Below are 23649 nucleotides of genomic sequence, written 5' to 3'. Positions count from 1 at the left end.
GGCTGATAGTAACTAGCTACTGAAAATACTTAATATCTTTGGGCCACAGTTTCTTTAATTCTCAATGTTTGCCAATGCACACCAAATGAAGTTCATATACCTTAGCTTGCATTTCAAATACCTCCACCATGAGATCCCAAATGAAACATATCTTCTCCTAGTACTAAAATGCTACTTCCTCCAAAAGCCCTTCCTGATGCCCTCAACTAGATAAAACTAGCACTTTAGGATCCTTAATTTATTGAGCATAAATTAAAGAAATCTATATAGCTATCGCCTCTAATTACATTGCAAGCCCTTTGAAAATAGGGCCATATCTTATTCATTTTTATATTACCTGCCTAGATTACCTGAGTTCAAATCTCATCTCTGTCACTTAATAGCTAGTAACAGGACAAGTTACTTTATCTATCCTTCATTTTCTTGATCTATAAATTAAGGATAATAAGAGTACTTACTTCATTAGGTTGCTGTAAGTCTCATACGAAGTAATATATGTTAAAGTGCTTAGAACAGTTCCTGATATACAGTAAATGTTAAATAAAAACTAATGCTATTATATTATTTATTATAAATAATTTCCAACTTGTTTATGTTGAGAAAATTTTCTAACATAAATGTCAAAAGAATACTAGAATGCCATATAACCTTTCACTTATATTCCTCAAATGGTAAATTTTAACACAATTTGTTTAAACTTACGTATTTGGTACTAAACTATCTGACAAACCATTGGAAGTAATATAACACCTTACTGCAGTTTGCTGGGAAAAAAAATGAAGATAACTGAGATGCAAAAGAAGACAAAGATGGAACAGAAAACAAATACATAACAAGGGTTATTTCAGAAAATAGAAGGACACAATTAAAGACAGGAAAGGAAAAAAAATGACTGAGAGATAATGAAGATTCTGAGATTTCACATTCTGAGAAGACAATGAAGTTCACATATGGGAATCTGAACCTTTGAAACTTTTGAAAATGAGAGGTAAAATCACTTTCCAAGAGTGCAAGCACAAACCCAGGGATGAAGACGTAAAAAAGGTAAAGAAAAATAAACATGAGATAATAGAAGAATTACTGAAAACACCACCGCATATTAAATTGACAGGCATAAATCTGTATTTGTATACAGATTTTAACAACTGTGGATTTCTGGTAGAGAAATTAGATGGTGGAAGCAACAGAAGACTGCATGCTGTTTTGGGGAATACATTGTAAGGCTGGCAGTGTGTTAGCAAAGCCAGAATCTATGTAGCTGACCACAGGCCAGGTAGTTGACTGAATATGAAGAACTGAACCAATATGGGTATTGGGGGAGGGCAAAAATGAGTTCAGTAGTTACAGAAGCACAAGAAAGAAATGTCCACCATCACCAATATTATTTAACACTGTTCTATAAATATAGCAAATAAAATCATCTCCCCCAAAATAAGATCAGGATAAATACAAAAATTAATCTTTAAGAGATAAGCTTTTTTTTAACCCTGTTAAATTGAATCCATACAATAGTACCTGACAGTCAATCCAAACACCTAATAATCACATCACTGCATAATTATTATTGCCGTTTTAAAGGAATCTCCCTAAACTATGTGGCTGTACCTATATATTTATGTTCTTCTCCACTTCTACCCAAGCTTTTTGATTACTAATATGTGTGATTCTGTACTAAAGTCTGTGATTCACGCATTAGACTAGCCAGTAGAAATGCATGTGTAAGAGGCAAGGAGAGACAGAATTTTTCTTCTTAGTTTATTTTCTAATCTCAGTTGCACTTTGACTTCACAAAACCTTTAATGTTTCTTTTTTTCATCATTAGGAAAAGGTAAATATATGTATTTTTATGTTCACGGTTATTATAGTTTTTTAATGGTAGATTCAACACAGTCTCAATCAAAATCCCACCAAATTATTTTGTGAATATCAACAAAGTGATTCTAAAGTTTATATGAACAGGAAAAAGAGCCAGAATAACCAATACTTCAGAGGAAGAAAGAATACTGACAGTGATTTCCAGACTTACCACATAAAGCGACAGTAATCAAGACTGTGGTACTGATTAAAGAATAAACAGATCAGTGGAACAAAACAGAGAATCCAAAAATAATCTACAAATACAGTCAACTGATCTTTGACAAAGAAGCAAAGGTATTTCAAAGAAGACAGAATAACAGAAATACCATACGATCTATGAATTCCACTACTGAATATTTACCCAACGAGAACAAAACCACTAATTCAAAAAGATATTTGTACCCTTATGTTTATTCCAGCATTATTTATAATAGCCAAGATATGGAAGCAACCCGAGTGTCCACTGATAGACAAATAGGTAAAAAAGATGTGGTATGTGTGTATATATACACACACGTACACGAATATTGAATATTACTCAGTCGTTAAAAAAAAAAAAAGATCTTGCCATCTGCAATAACATCAATGGACCTAGAAGGTATTATCCTAGGTGAAATAAATCAGAGAGAAAAGATAAATACCATGATTTCACTTATATGTGGAATTAAAAAATTTTTCTTTAATGTTTATTTATTTTTGAGAGAGAGAGTGAGACAGAGCATGAGTGAGGGAGGGCCAGAGAGAGGGAGACACAGAATCAGAAGCAGACTCCAGGCTCTGAGCTGGCAGCACAGAGCCCGACACGGGGCTCGAACCACAAACCGTGAGAACATGACCTGAGCCGCAGTAGGACACCCAACTGACTGAGCCACCCAGGCACCCGATAGGTGGAATTTAAAAAAGAAATGAACAAATAAAGAAACAAAGAAACAAAAAGACTCTTAAATACAGAGAACAAATGAATGGTTGCCAGGGGGATCCAGGTTGGGGGATGGGTGAAATGAATAAAGAGTATTAACAGGTACAAACTTCCAGTTATAAAATAAGTAAGTCACAGAGATGAAAAGTATGGCACAAGGAATATAGTCAATAATACTGCAATGAAGTTTTGGTGACAGATGGGGACTCTATTCACAATGATGAGTACTGAGTAATGTATAAAAATGTTCTATCAAGCAATCCTAAAATTCATATGGAACCACAAAAGACCCCAAATAGCCAAAGTAATTTTGAAGAAGAAGACCAAAGCAGGAGGCATCACAACACCAGACTTTAGCCTCTACTACAAAGCTGTAATCATCAAGACAGCATGGTATTGGCACAAAAACAGACACATAGACCAATGGAATAGAATAGAAAGCCCAGAACTAGACCCACAAACGTATGGCCAACTAATCTTTGACAAAGCAGGAAAGAATATCCAATGGAAAAATGACAGTCTCTTTAACAAATGGTGCTGGGAGAACTGGACAGCAACATGCAGAAGATTGAAACTAGACCACTTTCTCACACCATTCACAAAAATAAACTCAAAATGGATAAAGGACCTGAATGTGAGACAGGAAACCATCAAAACCCTAGAGGAGAAAGCAGGAAAAGACCTCTCTGACCTCAGCCGTAGCAATCTCTTACTCGACACATCCCCAAAGGCAAGGGAATTAAAAGCAAAAATGAACTACTGGGACCTTATGAAGATAAAAAGCTTCTGCACAGCAAAGGAAACAACCGACAAAACTAAAAGGCAACCAACGGAATGGGAAAAGATATTTGCAAATGACATATCAGACAAAGGACTAGTATCCAAAATCTATAAAGAGCTCACCAAACTCCACACCCAAAAAACAAATAATCCAGTGAAGAAATGGGCAGAAAACATGAACAGACACTTCTCTAAAGAAGACATCCGGATGGCCAACAGGCACATGAAAAGATGCTCAACGTCGCTCCTCATCAGGGAAATACAAATCAAAACCACACTCAGATATCACCTCATGCCAGTCAGAGTGGCCAAAATGAACAAATCAGGAGACTCTAGATGCTGGAGAGGATGTGGAGAAACGGGAACCCTCTTGCACTGTTGGTGGGAATGCAAATTGGTGCAGCCACTCTGGAAAACAGTGTGGAGGTTCCTCAAAAAATTAAAAATAGACCTACCCTATGACCCAGAAATAGCACTGCTAGGAATTTACCCAAGGGATAGAGGAGTACTGATGCATAGGGGCACTTGTACCCCAATGTTTATAGCAGCACTCTCAACAATAGCCAAACTGTGGAAAGAGCCTAAATGTCCATCAACTGATGAATGGATAAAGAAATTGTGGTTTATATACACAATGGAGTACTACGTGGCAATGAGAAAGAATGAAATATGGCCCTTTGTAGCAACGTGGATGGAACTGGAGAGTGTGATGCTAAGTGAAATAAGCCATACAGAGAAAGACAGATACCATATGGTTTCATTCTTATGTGGATCCTGAGAAACTTAACAGGAACCCATGGGGGAGGGGAAGGGAAAAAAAAAAAAGAGGTTAGAGTGGGAGAGAGCCAAAGCATAAGAGACTGTTAAAAACTGAGAACAAACTGAGGGTTGATAGGGGGTGGGAGGGAGGAGAGGGTGGGTGATGGGTATTGAGGAGGGCACCTTTTGGGATGAGCACTGGGTGTTGTATGGAAACCAATTTGACAATAAACTTCATATATTGAAAAAAATAATAATAAAAATAAAAAAAGTTGTATCAATATGTTTTACACCTGAAACTAATAATAACATTGCTAATTATACTAAAAAAAAAAAAGAAAAGAAAAAAGAAAAGAAAACCTAGCGAAAAACCCCCCAAAAACCAAAAACAAAGGATACTAGATAGTCTTTTCAACAAGAGATACTAGAAAAACTAGATATCCATATGCAAAAAAAAAATGACCTTTCACACTGTTCACAAAAATTAATTCAACATGTACCAAAGACCTAAATATGAAATGTAAAACCACAAGATAATAAGGAAGAAACTTCAGGTGATGTTGAGTTTCTACCTTCTTAGAAACAACACAAAAAATGCAATCATGAAAGAACAATTATAAACCGGACTGCATAAAATTTAAAACACCTGTTCTTTGAAAATCACCATTAGGAGACTGAAAAGGCAAGTCACAGACTGGGACAAAATATTTGTAAAATATCTGACAAAGAACTGATATCTAAAATATGCAAAGAACTCTTAAAATTCAACAAGAAAACAAACAACCAAATTTAAAAATGAGCAAAAGTGGAGTACCTGGGGTGGCTTACTCGGTTGAGTGTCGGACTTTGGCTCACATCATGATCGATGTGAGTTCATGAGTTCAAACACTGCATCGGGCTCTGTGCTGACAGCTCAGAGCCTAGAGCCTGCTTCAGATTTTGTGTCTCCCTCTCTGCCCCTCCCCCACTCATGCTGGCTCTCTCTCTCTCTCTCTTAAAAATTATTAAATGTTAAAAAAAATGTTTTTAATGAGTAAAGTTCTAAACAGACATCTCACTGAAGATATACAAATGGCAAATAACTTGTGAACAAATGTTCAACATTATATATCATTTGGCAACTGCAAATGGTTATTAGAATGGTTAAAATCCAAAACAACACCAAATGCTGGTGAGGATGTGTAACAACAGGAGCTTTCACTCACCGCTGGAGAAAACTCAAAATGTACAGCCAATTTGGCAGTTTCTTACTAACCTAAATATCTTACTATATAATTCAGCAAACATGCTTGATATTTACCAAAATGAGTTCAAAACTTACACATGTAAATGGTTAGAGCAGCTTTATTCATAGTTGCCAAATTTTGGAAGCAATCAAGATATCTTTCAGGAAATGAATGGATAAACAACTGTAGTACATCCAAACAATGGACTATTATTTAGTGATAAAAAGAAAGGAGCTATCAAGCCATGAAAAGGCATGGAGGAAATGTAAATGGATATTGCTGAGTGAAAGAAACCAATCTGAAAACACTACATACAACTATATGGCATTCTGGAAAAGGCAAAGCTATGGAGACAGTAAAAAGATCAGTGTTTGCCTTGGTGGGGGTGGGTGGAGAAGAAAGAGATAATACACAGAGAACATGAGAATTTAAGTAAAGTGAATTATTCTGTATGATAAGGTAGTGGTAGATACATATCATTATGCATTTGTCAAAGGTCATAGAATGTATACACAAAGAGTGAACCCTAATGTAAACTATGGATTTTAGTTAGTATATCAATATCGATTCATGAACTTTAACAATTAATGCAAGATGTTAATAATAGAGCAAATTGTATAAAAGAAGGTGAGGGAGTAAATGAAAACTCTCTGTGCTTTCTGCTCAATATTTCTAAACCTAATACTTCTCTAAAAAATGAAGTCTATTAATTAAAAGACAGAAGGAAATATGTGCAGAATGGCAGAATAAATATCTCCAAAAACTCCACTCCTCCATAAAAGCACTGAGAACACTGGCAAATTGGTTAAAATCAACTTTTCCAGTAATATAGAAATGCCTGCCACAACCAAGGAGCACTTATTTAAAAAAGAAAAGAAAAAAAACCCAGTTGAATCTTGGTAAGAACAAGCCTGTGGCATTTTAATTTATTCTATTACTATGCCTATCTGCCCAGTTCTGTGGTAGCTTGGAAAATAAGAGCCTTACAAGCATAATAGCAGTGAAATTCAGCAATCACTGGGAGGAAGAAGTGGGTGGCAAACTGGGTTTGGAATTCTTTCAAAAGCACCATTTCCAGAAAATAGTTACTATTTGACCTAACACCCTCCTAGAAAAGGCTCATTCTCAGCTGTTGTTTCATTTGAACTAATTTGGAGACTCTCAGTGGGAACAGCCTTATCTCTAATACATTTGTTGAAAAAAATCCGTGCCACTGCTTAAAATTTCAACCTGCCTGAAATGGCAATGATCAAAAAAACTTTAAAGAAAAACCTGAGGAATGAGATGTCCACAGGAGGCTCTGAAATACCCGCAACATATTCTTGGACATAGAAAAGGCCATACACCTGTGTAGGGCTCTGTGCATGCCAAGGAAATACCTGAGAAGAACTTAACCTCTCATCTTTGGCTCTCCTTGAGTCTCTGAGCAAAAAGAAGGAAATGAAGGTTAAAGCAGAGCTACAAACTGCTTACCAGGTTGTTGAAAGCATACACACACACACACACACACACACACACACACAAACACACACACACACACTGTTGTAAAAGGCTGGGATACTTAATGGTTCAGGGCATTAAAAAAAAATGCTTCTAATCATTAGCTTGACAAACTCCAAAATATAATAAAGAGACATATCATAAACTGTCAAAAACTAGAAAAAAAAAAGAAAAAAAGTGAGAATCCTAAACCAAGCAAGAAAAATAAAAATAGGATTCATCATGTAGAAGACAAGCTCAGTAAGATTAACAGCTGATTTTTGATCAGAAAGCATGAGAGTCAAAATGTTAAAAGATTACCAACCAAGAATTCTATATCCAGCAAAATTAGCCTTCAAAATTCAGGAGAAATTAAAACATCATCATATAAACAAAAACTGAGAAAATGTGTTGCTATTAGACCTTCCCTACAAGATAAATTCAAGATGGACTTTAATTACTTCCTCCTTATTAATGGACAGAAGAAAAAGTCAGCAAAGAAATAGAAGACTTGAATACTACATACTAACAAAATTCAATAGATGTCTACAGAACATCTATAGAAATTAAATTAGTAGTCAAAAACCTTCCACAAAGAAAATCCCAAGCCCAAAATACAAATCAAAACCACAATGAAATACCACCTCACACCAGTCAAATGGCTAAAATTAACAACTCAGGCAACAAGATGTTGGCGAGGACTCAGAGAAAGAGGAACGCTTTTGCACTGCTTGTGGGAATAAATACTGGTGCAGCCACTCTGGAAAACAGTATGGAGGTTCTTCAAAAAATTAAAAATAGAATTACCCTACAACCCAGCAATTGCCCTACTAGGTACATATCCAAAGGATACAGGTGTGTTGTTTCAAAGGCACACATGCACCTCAATATTTATAGCAGTGCTACTGACAACAACCAAAGTATGGAAAGAGCCCAAATGTCCATCAACAGATGAATGAATAAAGATGTCGTATATACACACACACATGCACGCACACACACACACATGCACGCGCACACACACACACACACACACACACATATACACACATACACAATGAAATATTACTTGGAGATCAAAAGAATGAAATCTTGGCATTTGCAACAACATGGATGGAACCTGAGTATATTATGCTAAGCAAAATTTGTCAGAGAAAGACAAATACCATATGATTTCACTAATATGTGGAATTTAAGATAAAAAACAGATGAACATAGGGGAAGGGAAACAAAAATAATATAAAAACAGGGAGGGGGACAAAACATAAAAGACTCTTCAATATAGAAAACAAACTGAGGGCTGCTGGAGGGGTTGCAGGTGGGGGCATGGGCTAAATAAGCAAGGGGCATTAAGGAGGACACTTTTTGGGATGAGTGCTGGGTGTCATATGTAGGGGATGAATCACTGGATTCTATGCCTGAAATCATTATTGCAGTATATGTTAACTAATTTAGATGTAAATTTAAAAATAAAAAATAAAAAAGAAAGAAGAGAAGAGAAGAGCCCAAGCCCAAATAACTGCACTGGTGAATCCTACAAGTTCTTCCAAAAATAGAAATTAAAGAAACACTTCCCTTTTCAATCTATGTGACCATAATACCAAAACCAGACAAAGACATTTAAAAAAAAGAAAGAAAGAAACTATAGACTGATATTTATTATGAATATACACACAAAAATCTTCAACGCAATACTAGCAAACTGAATCTAGCAACACATAAAATGATTACATACCATGACCAAGTAGGATTTATCCAAGAAAGGTAAAGTTGGTTCAACATATGTAAATCAGTCAATGTCATACACCACATTAAGAGAATGAGGGCCAAAAAATTATCTCAATACTCACAGAAATAGTATTTGACAAAATCTAACACCCTTTCATGATAAAAACACTCAACAAAATATGATTAGAAGTTCCTCAACCTGATAAAGACTGTGAAAAAGCAGAGCTAACATCATACATAACAGTGAAAGGCTGAATGCTTTATCCTTAATATTAGAAAGGCACAAATGTTTGCTTTCACCAGTCCTATTCAACATTGCATTGTAGGTTCTAGCCATAGAAATTATGCAGGAGGAAAAAAAAAAGTACCTAGATGGAAAGAAAAATATCTATCTCTGATGACATGATCTTATACAGAGAGAATCCTAAGGAACTAAGGGTTCAGGGGGTTATATGAACCATATACATGAACACTGGAGACAGTCAGGATTGTAGCAAAGTTTACAATGAAGAGGGAAAATGAGCCAACGGCCAAGATTTTGTGAGGCAGCGGTAGGGACCAATAAGGAGCGGTTGATACAGCCAAATGCTCTAAGTCTCAAAGTAATAACAGTGAAGAATACTTTATTTAGAAACAAATGAGGAGTGAAGACAAAGACCCCACTTCTAAACAGTAAAGTACTAGAGTGACTGGAAAATAAGAATCCTTCATATAAAAACACTACTAGGGAATTAGTACATTTAGGAAAGAGTTAGATTTAAGTTACAATCAGAATGTGAGCAAAGAGGTCAAGAATGTGAGTTGGTTAGGATGTGAAAGAATTCCATATAGCATAGTGGAAGGTGTAGGCAAAGAAGGAGGTTGGGGAGAAACAGTAGTGAAAGCTTAGGCCAGATAAGGAGAGGAGAGCATAGTATTATGGAAAAAAAAAAAAAAAAAAAAAAAAAAAAAACATAAAGGAAACTGGTCAGTGGTTCTGAACCACTGAATTGCAGATAAGACAATTCCTATAATTACAGTCCCCTATAAAACAGATTAAGGCATAATTAAAAAAAAAAAGACAATGAGGAGAATTAAAGGACAGACAGGAAAAGGAATCCTCAAGAAGTTATGGAATGGTAGAGACACTTTTACACATGTAATGTTAAAAAGGCCCTGGGGTTAGGTACATCCAAACTTTTTCAAATCAAGGCATAGAGAGAAAATAATAGTTTTAAGATATGCTGGAGAGTCAGGCTTGTCTTGAGTGAGGTTTCTCTCTTTACCACCCATCTCCGAATGAGCTCTAGGGGATCTAGATGTCCCAAACCCACACAGCCACTCTAAAACCTGGAGGGATCAATAAACTATAACTATTTATGACAAACTAGGGTGCCCACTTCTTGGGAAGTTCTGTGCTAAATGAGTCAAATTAGCAACCCCCAAGAATATGGTGCATTTCTCTCTCCTCCCTGAGAATCACCAGTGTGGATGATCCACAAATCACTACTCCCTCTAAATACACTGTATAAAAGGGATCTGTGGTCATATGTTTTGGGAAATGGCTACATATTCTTTTACCACATTTTGCAAAATCATAGTACTGTATTTATATATTTAAGGCGCTGTGGAGCAAACTATTTTTTTAAAAACTTTAATTTATTCATTTCCCACTCATTTGATCAGAGAATCGCTTTTCTATGTCTATTAATATCCAGGAATATTGTTTTTGGAAAACAATATCTTTTCTGAAAGATGACTAATCAGCCTCAGTTTGATCATTTCCAGGGACACAGATTACTACTTCCATCCAGGTAATTCATTCCATTTGGGACAGTCTGATTAATAATCCCATTTCAAGATAAAATTTGCCATCTTTTACCTTAAAATAAAGAATTTTGCCTTTAGAGTTAGAGATCACATCCATCCATTCCTACAAATGACCTAGAAACAAACTCATAGTTCTCTGAAAATGCCACATTACTCACACATGGTTTTACACATGCTATTTTTTCCATCTGAACACTCATCTTTCTCCTATAGAAACCACTCCTCTGCAATCTCTATAATCAATATTACCAGTTCAATAGTAACTTCCTTTTACACACAACTACCCTAGACAAAAACCAGTTGCTACATGCTTCTGGAATCCTATATAAATCACTTTCTTAAAACAACCATCATCCTTGTACTGCACAAATACTATTATATTATAACAAAGACAAATATTATAACTGCCTACATACCTGTCTCTCCCACAGACTCAAGATCTAAGAAGTTTTTACTAACTAAACTTTGTATGGGATGGAGGAGGCACATGAACCTTCTACCTAACCAATAACTAACTGCACTGACTCCAACTAAGCTCATGTACTGCATAATGGTTTTTACCATCCCCAAAACAATGTTCCAAGAAGCCATTACCAATCCACAGCTATCACCTCTCACACTCTCTCCAAATTCATCCTCCAGCTTGAGAATTTAGCACAGAATTCAACATAGGTTCTCGATGAATATTTATTAAAGGGATGAATAAATCTTATCAGAAGTATAAGCAATGGTTCACATTTTAGTTAGGTTTCTAAATTTTCATAAGTTGGCCTTAACTTTACCTTCTTATAAACGAACCATCAAAGATGAGGGAAGCATAATCTTACCAACTATGACTGTCTTTACATCATATTCTTGCCTGACAATAATAACTCTCCAATGTCCATTCCTTATCAAAAGCCTAGCTATAAGAAACAACAGCCAAAATAATGCCTGGAAAGATACATACTCCATGCATTCTTCTAGATCTTCTAAATTTTATCCTTGCATTTAATCATACCAACAGAAGAATCTTTGGTTAAATTTCATTATTTCATGACCCACTGAAGAACTCCCTTTTCTCACTTGGTCTAGACTTATTTGTAGCTTACGATGAAGAACATAAGTAAGAAAGGGACTTAAGGAATTTGTCATTACTTTTACTTTGGGAAGCTGTCTGAGACCTGTCCTCTATATCACAAGGTACTTCCCTTATAAGAACTCATGCAAAGCAACTTCTTTCAGGTTTGTGTCTCATGAAAGCAAGTCAATTCAGGAGAAATACATCCTTTATCTTATGTATACTGTAAATCTTGCAATGGATAAAGTTATGTTCTTTGCTTTTGCTGCCTTCTTTTTTTAAATTTTTTAATGTTTATTTATTTTGAGAGAGAGAGACAAGAGCGTGAGCAGGGGAGGGGCAGAGAGACAGGGAGACACAGAATCAGAAGCAGGCCACAGGCTCTGAGCCATCAGCACAGAGCCCAACGTAGTGCTCAAACCAACGAGGGAGATCATGACCTGAGCTGAAGTCGGATGCTCAACTGACTGAGCCAACCAGGTGCCCCAGCTTTTACTGCTTCTTAAAGCCAAATTTTTTTGTTCAAGAACTATATGGGGCCATACATTTTCCTTCCATAGTTTCTTCATCCAATTTTACTATCTGTATTGTAAATGCACCCCAAAATGATCTCAAATCCCTAGTGGAATGAGATGGGAAAGTGAAAAGAGAAAAAATAATAACTACCATCATTGGGTGTCTACCGTAAACCATATACTGCTCAAAGCACTTTTGTGCCTAATCCTTTACACTGAGAGAAAGGTATTATTAACTGTTTTACAGATGATAAACTGGAGTGGAGAAGGTTTAAATAAATTACCTAAACTCACAAAGCTAATTTGTGTCAGGCCAGAGTTTGATCCCAGGTTTGACTGACTACAAAAGCCGTATTATATATAAACTCTGATCAAATTAAAGATTATACTATGCTTCAAAAAGAAAAAGAATTTTAGCATTGTACAGTATCTTCCTCTGCTTCTTTTTTTTTTTTTTTCAACTTTTATTTATTTTTGGGAAAGAGAGAGACAGAGCATGAACGGGGGAGGGGCAGAGAGAGAGAGGGAGACACAGAATCGGGAACAGGCTCCAGGCTCTGAGCCATCAGCCCAGAGCCTGACGCGGGGCTCGAACTCACGGACCGCGAGATCATGACCTGGCTGAAGTCGGACGCTTAACCGACTGCGCCACCCAGGCGCCCCTCTTCCTCTGCTTCTAATAGTACTTGAGGAATTTTTAAGTTTTAATTTATTATATAAGCAAAAGTAACAAATCACTTGGCACTAACTTTAAACATTATTTTTAAAATAATTAACTTAAAATTTTCAACATTTAATCATTCCCAAATGAGAAATAGAAAATAACATCAAACAAAGTCCAAATAGCAGACATTAAGTAAAATATTTTTATATACAGTAAAGCTAATGAAAGAATTAAGACATATTATTCCAATTAGTACCACATATAACTTGAAATATTTTTTGGTGCCTCTAAAAACCAGATTAAAAAATAGTTTTTGGGGCAGGGGGAAATTATGATTCAAAATTAATCAAAAGATAGGAAATGTAATCTAAATTAGACTCACCTGCTCAAGTCACTTTTTCCATGGTGATGATAGTGGTCAGGATGGCTGAGATGATAATGCTCCTGTCCACTCCACCTCTGGGGTGGCCTTTTCCAAAATCCTTCCTGAGACTGCCGAACATTTCTGTCTGACCGGTCAAAACGGTTCATATTGTCACACTCCACTAGATAGATTCAAAAGCAAAACACTATAAACATGTACACATTCTGTAAAAGTTAACTACTTATGACTTGATAATTAAATGCTGCTGAGAATATAAAAAATGATATTCTAAAAATACCAGCCATTTATATTATTTAATCACAAAATCAAGATTTCCAGAAGAAAAATAACCAGTTCTTTTGATGAAAACTTTATAGTATTCAAATTGAAGTACATTGTAAAACTTTCGTATCACAGGCAGTTAAGTAACAGTGTTTTCAAACATGCATATTATCCTTGTTATCAACATTATACATTTTAAACACCAGTAATCAGTTTTAAGAGGTTTTTCATCATTATCACTAGCTGGTTCTGACTTCAGAATGAAAATGGTCAGACAAAGTAAATTTCTAGTAGAGAATTCGTTCTCCAAAATGAATGCCACAATTAACTTTCACTGGTTTCAAGAAGCACAAATTAAGTTTTTATCACAAATGAATAGTATTTTTTTAAATTAGCTCACAATTTTAGAAAGTAAGACACTTCAATCTGCCTACAGTAGAGATTGTTCAAAAAGTCTAAAATGCCACTGAAAACAAAGCCAGTACTTTGCAGCAACAAATAGCACACTCCCTGAAATCCAAATGCCAAAAAACACGAAAAGAATCTCCTTGAAATACCCCAAGCTTCTCCTTCACTTACCCAAAACACTTTTTCCTCACATATCTGAGCACTCACTAGAAGAGTTACTTTGTACAAGGGAGACATTGTGTCGCCGGCTGCCTACTCAGACATAGTTGCATACAAGGCACTGACAAACAGGCCTTCCTTCCTGCTCAACTCCCAGCCCTCCCTGTGGGAAGCAAGCCCAGTTTGCCCTGTGACTCCATCTTCGCTCAGTGGTTACATAGCTACTGAGTTAGGACTGTTACTAAAAATACAACTGAACACTAACCCAAGCCAGGCGCTGGAAAGGTTTCTCTAGTCTGCAAATTATTACATGAGAAAGTTCAAATCCTGAATGCTCAGAATTACTTCATAAAGAAGCTGTAGAAATCAATGGAATCCTCAATTTTAAAAAAACTCATTCTTTAAATGATTATTTTCACTTAACTCAAACTTGAATTTGAAATATGGAAAGTGTTTCATTACAGTATACCAGATAAAAACAAACTTTCCCACTCCAAAATAAGTAGTTAAAATAAAGTATAGATGTTCAATTCTCATACACACTAAATTTACTTTAACATATTTCTTCTAAATGCATAATAATTTTGTACAACTTTTTAAAAGACTTTGAAATTTTGTTTATAATGGTTAGAAAAATCAATTTGGGGGAAAAACTATATATTTTATAGTTTAAAAAAATTTTAAGAAAAAATTTGTGAAAGAAGCCTTACATTTGAAATTATTTCAATTTCTTGTCATTTTATTGATATAAATTACAATCTACTTTTTTAAGTTCAATTATAGAAAACCTGACAATTAGATAAATAAAGGCATTGGTGACCATTATAATTAAAAAATCAGGAGTAGAAAATGAGATCAGAAAGGAAAAATTAATTTAAAAATAATCCTAAAAAGGCTCAAAACTGATTTTAGTTCACATTTGTATTATACTCTGAGACTCAGTTAAGCTCATCAAGAATTTCTACATGGCATTAAAATGTTACTTTAGTTGCAGCAATTCTATATAGCTGAGGGATAATCTGTATCTATTTTTAAATGCCCTGAATTCATACTTAATTCAGGCAGATAAAATTCCACTTACTCCCCAAACAAGAAATTCTGTCATAATAAGAACCTGATATGTAATTAGGATATCATCAACAGTGTGCACACAGAGTGACAATAAGCAAAGGAACGAAGCAAACAGGTGAGGAGATGGTGTTAAATACTGTGGGAAATTAAAATGCATAAAATTGATATGCCGCTTTTGTGTCTACTAAAGAGGTTCTTGGTTCAACACACAGACTACAAATGAAAGAACCTTTATTGAAACAAGAACTCAACACAGGCACAATGGCAAATAAACACTGGAAACATATATTTGCCACAACCACAAAAGAGTATTGGTAGAAACTGAGACAGAAGGGCCTAAATTCTCAGATAAATGACTGCTCCAAGACTCTAAGATCCTGCTTATACAGCTGCCCCCTGAACAATGTGTTAGAGGTGCAGGACCCCCTGCACAGTCAAAAATCCATGCATAACTTTTGATTCCCCAAAAACTAAACTACTAATAGCCTACGGTGCATCAGAAGCCTTACCAATAGCACAGTCAATTAACACGTATTTTGTGCATTATATGTATTATATATTGTATTCTTACAATACAGTAAGCTAGAAAAAATAAAATGTAAATAAGAAAATCTTAGAAAAAATACATTTACAGTACTGCACTGTATCGAAAAAAGAAAGTTATTAAGAAAATCATAAGGAAGATAAACACATTTGTAGTACTGTACTATTTTTATTGAAAAAAACCCACATATAAATGAGCCTGTGCATTTTAAACCTGTGTTGTTCAAGGGTCAACTGTACTCCCATCTGAGGCACTCGTCAAACATACGTTTATATGCTTTAAAATGTTACTAAGAAGATAATGTGGAATAATATTAGTGATGGTTTCTTAGAGAAGATTAGAGATTCTGACAGAATGAAAGAAATAATATAGCAAAGGAAATGGAAAGCAAACAAAATTATAAGATGGAGATAAATCAAAACCACTTCCATAGCCAATGAGGGCACAGGACCCAAAGAAAGAAAATAAATCTCTCTGAACATGAAATACCATAGGGTATGATAAGGTAAACCGAAAGGTATCCAACTTTGAAAAATTTTAATCCAGTATGGCAATCACAACTATCCTACACACCAGATTTCACCGTAACTCTGAACTGAGGTCTAGAAAATTAAAAAAGGCCTTGTGAAAGGGGGTTTCCAGCTCCAGAAGTAAAAGGCAGAAGATTTTAGTTCTTTTACTGTGAGTAGGAGACAGATAACATCAGGAACTTTACCCTTTGGAGAGGGAAAGAGGATCTAATATAGATAGCTAAATGAAACATATGGGACGTGGGGATGCCTAGCTCAACTACTCATCATACTCATTTCTTCTGATTTTATAAAAGGAACAAAATATAACACCAAAAGCAACCTAGATTATTTCTCTGATTACTTAAAGTCATAATGGATGACACAAATAGTATTTGTACCTGTGAGTAACAACTGGCTATGAAGATGGCAGGAAGAAATTACACATTACAAAGGCTAGAAAGAATGTGCTTTGCAGGAGGTTTTACAATCTGATCAGAAAAGCTCTGAATCTGAAAGAAGAAAAGCTCATGTAAAAAAAAAAATTATGAACCCTGTTATTACTAAACACAATTACTACTGAAAAAGAAAGATCAATCTCCAGAAGAAAATATGGTAATTGGAAAGTGATCAAGGACAATACTCTAGAACTCATATGACTATATCTTTTAGGAAATATAACACGGAATAAGTGCAATTTAATAGGCACCATAACTCGGTGGAGTGGGGTTCAGGAAGTAATTAGAAAGGCATCTTTTTCAACAGAGAAAAGTTTAAAAACAGAAGCACATGGAACAAGATATACACTATGGGAATGTCACAAACCTGAGGGTTTATACCAAAACTGTGTCAAATGCTAGGCTTTAATCTGTAGACAATGTGTGACCATCAGATGTTCCAGAGCGAAATAATAAAGCAACACGATTGTGCTTTTGATACAACCTGAACGGTTAATTTAAGAAACACTTTAGGGGGCGCCTGGGTGGCTCGGTCGGTTGGGCATCCGACTTTGGCTCAGGTCATGATCTCACAGTTTGTGAGTTCGAGCCCCATGTCAGGCTCTGTGCTGACAGCTCAGAGCCTGGAGCCTGCTTCGGATTCTGTGTCTCCCCCTCTCTCTGCCCCCTCCCCTGCTCACACTCTATGTCTCTCTGTCTCTCAATAATAAATAAATGTTAAAAATTAAAAAAAAAAAACCACTTTTGAACAAAAAAAAAAGCACGTCTCAAATACTCAGTGGTCTGCCAAAAGAAAGTCAGATCCAAATTGTTTCCTTAAGAGATTCCTTGATGAAAGTAAAATAAAAATGCAAAACAATTAAAACAATTCTTTTAGATCCTTCCTAACTGCAACTGAAACCTAAAGTCCTTTCTCATTTTATTCCTCTTCTCTCATTCTATGCTCCTCCTCTGACCCATCTCTCCCTTGACCTGTTTCCCTACCCTAAAGCTGGCCAGAAACCTCAAAGGCTCAACACCTCTTAAAGTTAAATCTCCTTCAGAAGAGGGAAAATCCCATAAGGCTGATTTTAAACCAGGTCAGGTCTCTAAGCTGAAAGTCATGGCTGGATGTTTTCTAAGGTCTAAACAAGATTGGGAGAAATTTGCAAAGGAATTTAGAAAAGTTTTAGAACTGATAATCTAGGGCTCCTAGATCTATTACCCATTAGTTCATACATTAAATGGAACCCCAGTTGCAAAAATAGAATGGAAAAGGCACAGCGTGAAAAATCTGAAAGTCATGTGATTTAAGAACCCATGACTGTGTAGAAAACAGTTTTCATTGACTCTCTTAGGATCTGAAAGTTAAACTGACAAGACTGATTAATGGAAGGAAAGCATACAAATGTATTTAATATAATATGTGACACGGCAGGCTTCAGAAGGAAAGACAGACCCAAAGAAACAGGTCTGTGTTGATGTAGAGTGGACAGTCATGGAGGAATATGACAGTTAAAGAGTATGAGGTAACTGTAGTAAACTGGGGGAAACTTGGGCAAGTCCTATTTGTTAGGATTCTTCTTGGCATCCCTAGAATTAAGAATGGTGCCTTTTCTCTGGTACAGGGGAGCACCTCTCACATGAAGGTTTTACGACCTGTTTTAGGGAAGGAGGATGAGGGGCAGAAATGGGGAGAGGGACTTCCCTGCCTCTGCCATTTACTCAAACTCATTGGGCTTAAAATGTTCAGTATGCCAAGGTGCCATATTTTGGGGTACTGTGTAACTGAACTCCATCAAGTACACAGAAAACCAGAAGAGGTTACAAGAGGCCTTGCAGAGGCTGTCAACAAAGTCTTCTCTGTGAACACAGATTGGGCTCTGATTCAATTCTGTAAGGAAATAAAGGATAAATCCACTGCCAACTTCAAGAATAGACTAACACCTTTAGATAGCATTTGGAGATAGTTTCTGAAAGAGATATAACCCAGTCTCTCTTCTTACTTTCTGTGAAAAAAAGGCAGAAATAGGATAAGTATAGCCTCATTGCCAGGCGTCTAATGCTTAGAAAGAGCCCTGGAAAAAAGCAGAATAAGACTCAGAATAAACTTATGTCCTTCATATATAACAACTAGATGCTTCCACCACAGCCAACTAAACACTAGAGGAAGAAGTCTCTTAGTACACTTATAGATACTATTAACAGCAGGGCACTGGAAAAACAAGTATCCTGCATCACCTAAGAAATAAGAGAGGAAAAATAAAATGCGTGATTAATCAAAGTGTTCTGAAGGGAAAATCAAGTACCCAATTTCCCGTTTTACCCTTGAACTCAAAAGATAATTTTCTCTAAATATTAAAAGAAAATCTTGCAGATGTTTTATTGCTACAGGCACTACAATATCAACCTTAAATCCTACTATTGTTATATCATCTCTCCCTCAATGTCACCAAAAAACTCAGGTGTGGATATTTCCAATACCTCTCAGGTCCCAAATCCTAGCCCATAACTATCCAAGAAACACTGGACCAACAAGCATTCTTCCTCCTCTGTGTTATCACATATGACACCTAATAGGTCATGATTTACTACACAAGTGTAATTGCCAGATAAATATTCTCCTCATGGCCTCTTCCTTGAAATCCCAGAAGATCCCTTATTCATAGTACAGTAATAGCAAGCTTGTGTCCAAAATCAAACCCAAAGTAAAGATCTCAACAAGGTCTCAGTCTTTTTGTTGGTAAAAATTCCACTGATACTGGCAGAATTAGCGATGCTGAACTCACCAGGCTTCAGAGTGACCCATTCATACATGCAAATTCATACACCCAAATCTGCATAACAGCCACAAAACCCAGAAGCTAAAGGGAATAAAAATCAATAGTCAAAAGTATATTAGAAGACTCCTTTATACCTTATACCAGTCCTTATAACATTCCTATCCTCTTCCCAATCAAAAAAACTCAGGTGGGTGGGTATAGTCATCCAGGAACTCAGAACTATAAAGAGAACAGTCATTCCTTAATACCTAGGAGTACCAAATGGAATACTATTTTATGTTTAGTGCCTTTGAAGGCTACATATTTTAGACCTATATTCTGTTTCTTCAGTGTTCCGTTAGCTCAAAACAGTCAATATCTGTTTGCCATCTCCTAGAAAATCTACAATATGAGATGTTATACCTCAGAAGTTCCCTCCTACTTTTCACAAGTCCCCAACCCAAGATCTCAAAGACTTTAAATTTCCCTGTGATTCTAATTTTACCTAATATGAAGATAACTTTGTTGTCCTCTAAAGATGAAGGAGGCTCTAAGACTGATTCCTTTAGCTCAGAGAGGATATAAAGTTTTCAAAGAAAAGTTGTTAAAATTCTGTCAAAAAATGCATTATCTAGGATGTGATTTATTCCAAGGAAGTATATCACTCACTCCTCACAACAAGCCTTTAAAACTTCACATGAAATCTCCTGGATCATTGTCTCAGTTCTCCCCCATAATTTTCAATGGTTTGTCAAGACCCTAAGAGATATTACATGCACATTTCTGCTCGGCCTGTTGTTCTTCTGCCATGTGCTACGAGAGCAACCTGCTCCAGGTAATCCTGGTCTTGAAGAAACAAGGAGTAGACGCGAACTCAGTCCCACAGTCTGAGCTGTCCCAGCTAATCCATGAATAAGGAAAATAAATGTTTATTTTGAAAGTCACCAAAATTCTGAGATTGTTACACAACATCCTGGGAGCATGGGGGGGGGGGGGGGGAGTCTGAACAATGTGACAACTGTGAGCTCCTAGTGCCCTCAATAGCACCATATCCCTGTACTTTTCTAGCATCACATATAAAAAGGACTTCACCACCATGTTTGGTTCATCTCTGGCCTCTGGGAGGCCTGAGAGACTATGCAAATGTTGACTGACAGGGAATCCACAGATCTTCTGGAGCCATTCCTCCATCCAGAAGGAGTATTCCCATTTCAACCCTTGCCCCAGGAGCTTTCTTAGGCTCATCTCTGATTCTAGATCAGACCTTAAGATAGAAAATCCTAAGATATTAAGTCAGTGGGAGCAAGAGTACCCAGGCCTCTCTTGCATATGGATTGTCTAAATCCCCACATTAGCAGTTGGGATCCAGAGAGGAAGAGTGTGGATTTGAGAGTAAAAAAGGTGGAATGATTCATCTGGAAGGTCACCATTTGCCCACAATTAATCTTTCTAAAATTTTCAGAATTGATGTTTTAAAAATATTTACCAACTTAATGAGTTTTACCGCTATTTCACAAGGGAAATGATATGTTTCTCTAAATGTATTTCTTCTTAAAATTAAAATGAAGCTAAAGGGAAAAAAGCTAGATATGTACACAAGGAAAAAAAGGACAAATCCTATCTACCACTTAGTTCATGGTATATACATACAATTTTATTGGATCATACAGAATTATATCTAAGATGTACAAAATCAGGTTTCAAAGAATAAAATAAATTTGCAAATTAATCAATCTATTTAACATCACTTAAGAATGATTCTCAGTCTGAAAAGTCTTCCTCCATTGGGATTAGAAAGTCCGTATATAACAAATATTAAATTGGCCAAAGTCAAGCAGCTCAACTACATATGCCTCTGGAAGTTGAGTATTGTTCCTACTTACCATTTTCAAGAGGTGCATCCTCAGGCAGATCCACATCAAGCATAAGGTCATCATCCTCAAGGTCACATGATTCAAGATTATTCAGAATATCCTGTGAAAAAAGCAATAAAAAAATGCTATAACCTAGCTCAAAAAATGTATGTCATCATCAGTTTGGGAAACAACACTCTCTGATAGTCTGAATTTACTCAGTGTTTGTGTTGTAAAAATAAATTTTTTAAATAAAATCTAATAAAAAAGATTCAATTGGTTTACTTGTGAAGCTATTTGTAATATCCTTCTCTTACTCTTCCTCCCACCAATAATTTTTTTAATTTATTTTTTAAAACTTACACAATGCTCACTATCTGCAAGATATTGTTCTAAGTACTTTACAAATATTAATTCATTTATTTAATCTTCAAAATAACCTTATGATTTAGTGACTAGTACAATTACAGGAAATAAATGCACAAAGCCAAAATAGGATGCAAACACAGAAGGTCTATTTCCTGAGTCCGTGCTTTTACCAATTTCCCTGATAACATGAATAATCAAAGATGGTAAAGAATCTTCCAAATGTTATTCATATTTGGTGTGCAAGGTTATGTTTTATTATATCTAGGAATTGGACCACTGATGTAAAATAATGAAAGCCTTTAACAACATGATCATTCCGTTTCCTTTCTTGTGCCAAACCCACCTACTACCACCTTTGGCACCACTATCTCCTCAGTTTGCCTTAATTTGTTCTTTTTCTATAAAAGACTAATAGGACTGGACCAGTCAAATTGCTATAAGCAACCACTCCTGGGTTCTATGTACAACCTTGCTAGCTATCACCTATCCTGAAAAAAGTAATGTTTTGCTTTCAAGGACTCTTATTCTGAAGTCTAGTTTAGGAAATAAAGTTTAAAGTTAGGAACTCAGTTTGACCTGTAACCCACTAGCAGATCCTTCCAATCCAAGAATTGATTCAATACTGTAAGACCTTTTGTTAGTATAAATAAATAAAAAGATTAAAAATCTACAGAATTTTAAATAACTTAGAGATTATGGACTTGAAAAGCTCTTATAGAATGGGGATGTATATTTTATTACAGATGATATAAACAAAATTAGCATTTGTTCCCTATGTCACATATTCCATCCAAATCTTTCCAATTTTGTGTTGTTGGCCTTTCTTCCAAGATACACTGAGAACTAAAAGCAAATGGAATAATTGTTACTAAAAAAGTAGAAACAAACAAACAAACAAACAAACAAAACCACCTCTGGATAATTATTTAACCTTGACAGAAAAAGGGATATTTCACAGAACCTATTTCCATCATGAACTAACTGCTGTCCTTAGTATTTAAGTCTTCTTAAAAGTCAAAAAATAAAAACTAAAAATAAATAAATAAACAAATAAATAAATAAAAATTAAAATGTTGGACATGGAAAGAAACTGACAAAGGCCATAATAGTCAATTCACAAAATAGAAAGTAAACAGCCAATAAATATAATGTAGGAAAGAATGCTAATACCAATGGTGATTTACCACAATTGAAAAGAATCTAGTACTCATTAATACTCCAGATGGGATTCGATTCATAAACTTTCTGGAAGCAATTTGTCAAAATTTAGCTAAAACCTTTTTTTTTAAATGTTTATTTATTTATTTTGAGAGAGACTGTGTGAAAGGGGGTAGGGTGGAGAGAGAGGGAGAGAGAAGATCTAAAACGGGCTCTATGCTGACAGCAGAGAGATCGATGTGGGACCTCTAACCTACGAACTGTGAGATCATAACCTGAGCTGAAGTCAGACGGTTCACCGACTGGGCCACCCAGGTGTCCCTAGCTAAAACCTTTTTTAAAAAGGCAAATTTTTCCTTTCTAAGAATTTATCACCCAGCAATAGACAAATGCAGAAAACGTATGTGTAAGTATGGCTATTGCAGCATTATTCAGAAAGGCAATAAAAAGAGAAACGTCCAAGAATGTAAAAATAGTTAAACACAAAGTATGATACAGTTATACAACAGAATATTATGTTTTCTTCCAAAAGAATAATGAAAAGGGGAGTCTGGGTGGCTCAGTCGGTTAAGCATCTGACTTCAGCTCAGGTCATGATCTCATGGTCCATGGGTTTGAGCCCAGCGTCACGCTCTGTGCTGACAGCTCAGTGTCAGGAGCTGCTTTCGATTCTGTATCTCCCTCTCTCTCTGCCCTCCCCCCACTCACGCTCAGTCTCTCTCTCTCTTTCTGTCAAAAATAAACATTAAAAAAAATAATAATAATGTAAATGTATTTATAGACATGAAAAGATGTCAATTGGGGAAAAAACAGACTGTGTTGTTTCCAATCTTTTGCTCTTACAAATAATATTTCAATGAATCCTTATAAAACAAAAGTAAATTAAAATGAATGGGTCTAACGGTGTATCAAGTTGATAGTATTACATTCAGAGAGA

General features: G+C 35.8%; 1 protein-coding gene across 11 annotated transcripts in view; it reads right to left on the bottom strand.

The window, feature by feature from the left end:
* CCSER2 (coiled-coil serine rich protein 2) overlaps window positions 1-23649 on the bottom strand; it is a 196434-nt gene that overhangs the window by 76277 nt on the left and 96508 nt on the right. For 9 of the 11 annotated variants that reach the window (XM_045040228.1, XM_045040227.1, XM_045040229.1 and 6 more), the window contains 2 exons: window positions 21216-21306; window positions 13179-13341 (listed from right to left, as the gene is read on the bottom strand). In XM_045040228.1, the coding sequence (XP_044896163.1) occupies window positions 13179-13341; window positions 21216-21306 (254 nt within the window). Of the gene's footprint in view, window positions 1-13178; window positions 13342-14021; window positions 14179-17356; window positions 18812-21215; window positions 21307-23649 lie in introns of those variants that run through there. The other 2 variants (XM_045040235.1, XM_045040231.1) reach the window with 2 other exon arrangements.

The sequence above is a fragment of the Felis catus genome, chromosome D2, assembly GCF_018350175.1.
Source record: "Felis catus isolate Fca126 chromosome D2, F.catus_Fca126_mat1.0, whole genome shotgun sequence".
In the NCBI taxonomy this organism is placed as follows: domain Eukaryota; kingdom Metazoa; phylum Chordata; class Mammalia; order Carnivora; family Felidae; genus Felis; species Felis catus.
Note: the sequence above shows the minus strand (reverse complement) of the source record. Positions and strands in the feature narration are given on the sequence as shown.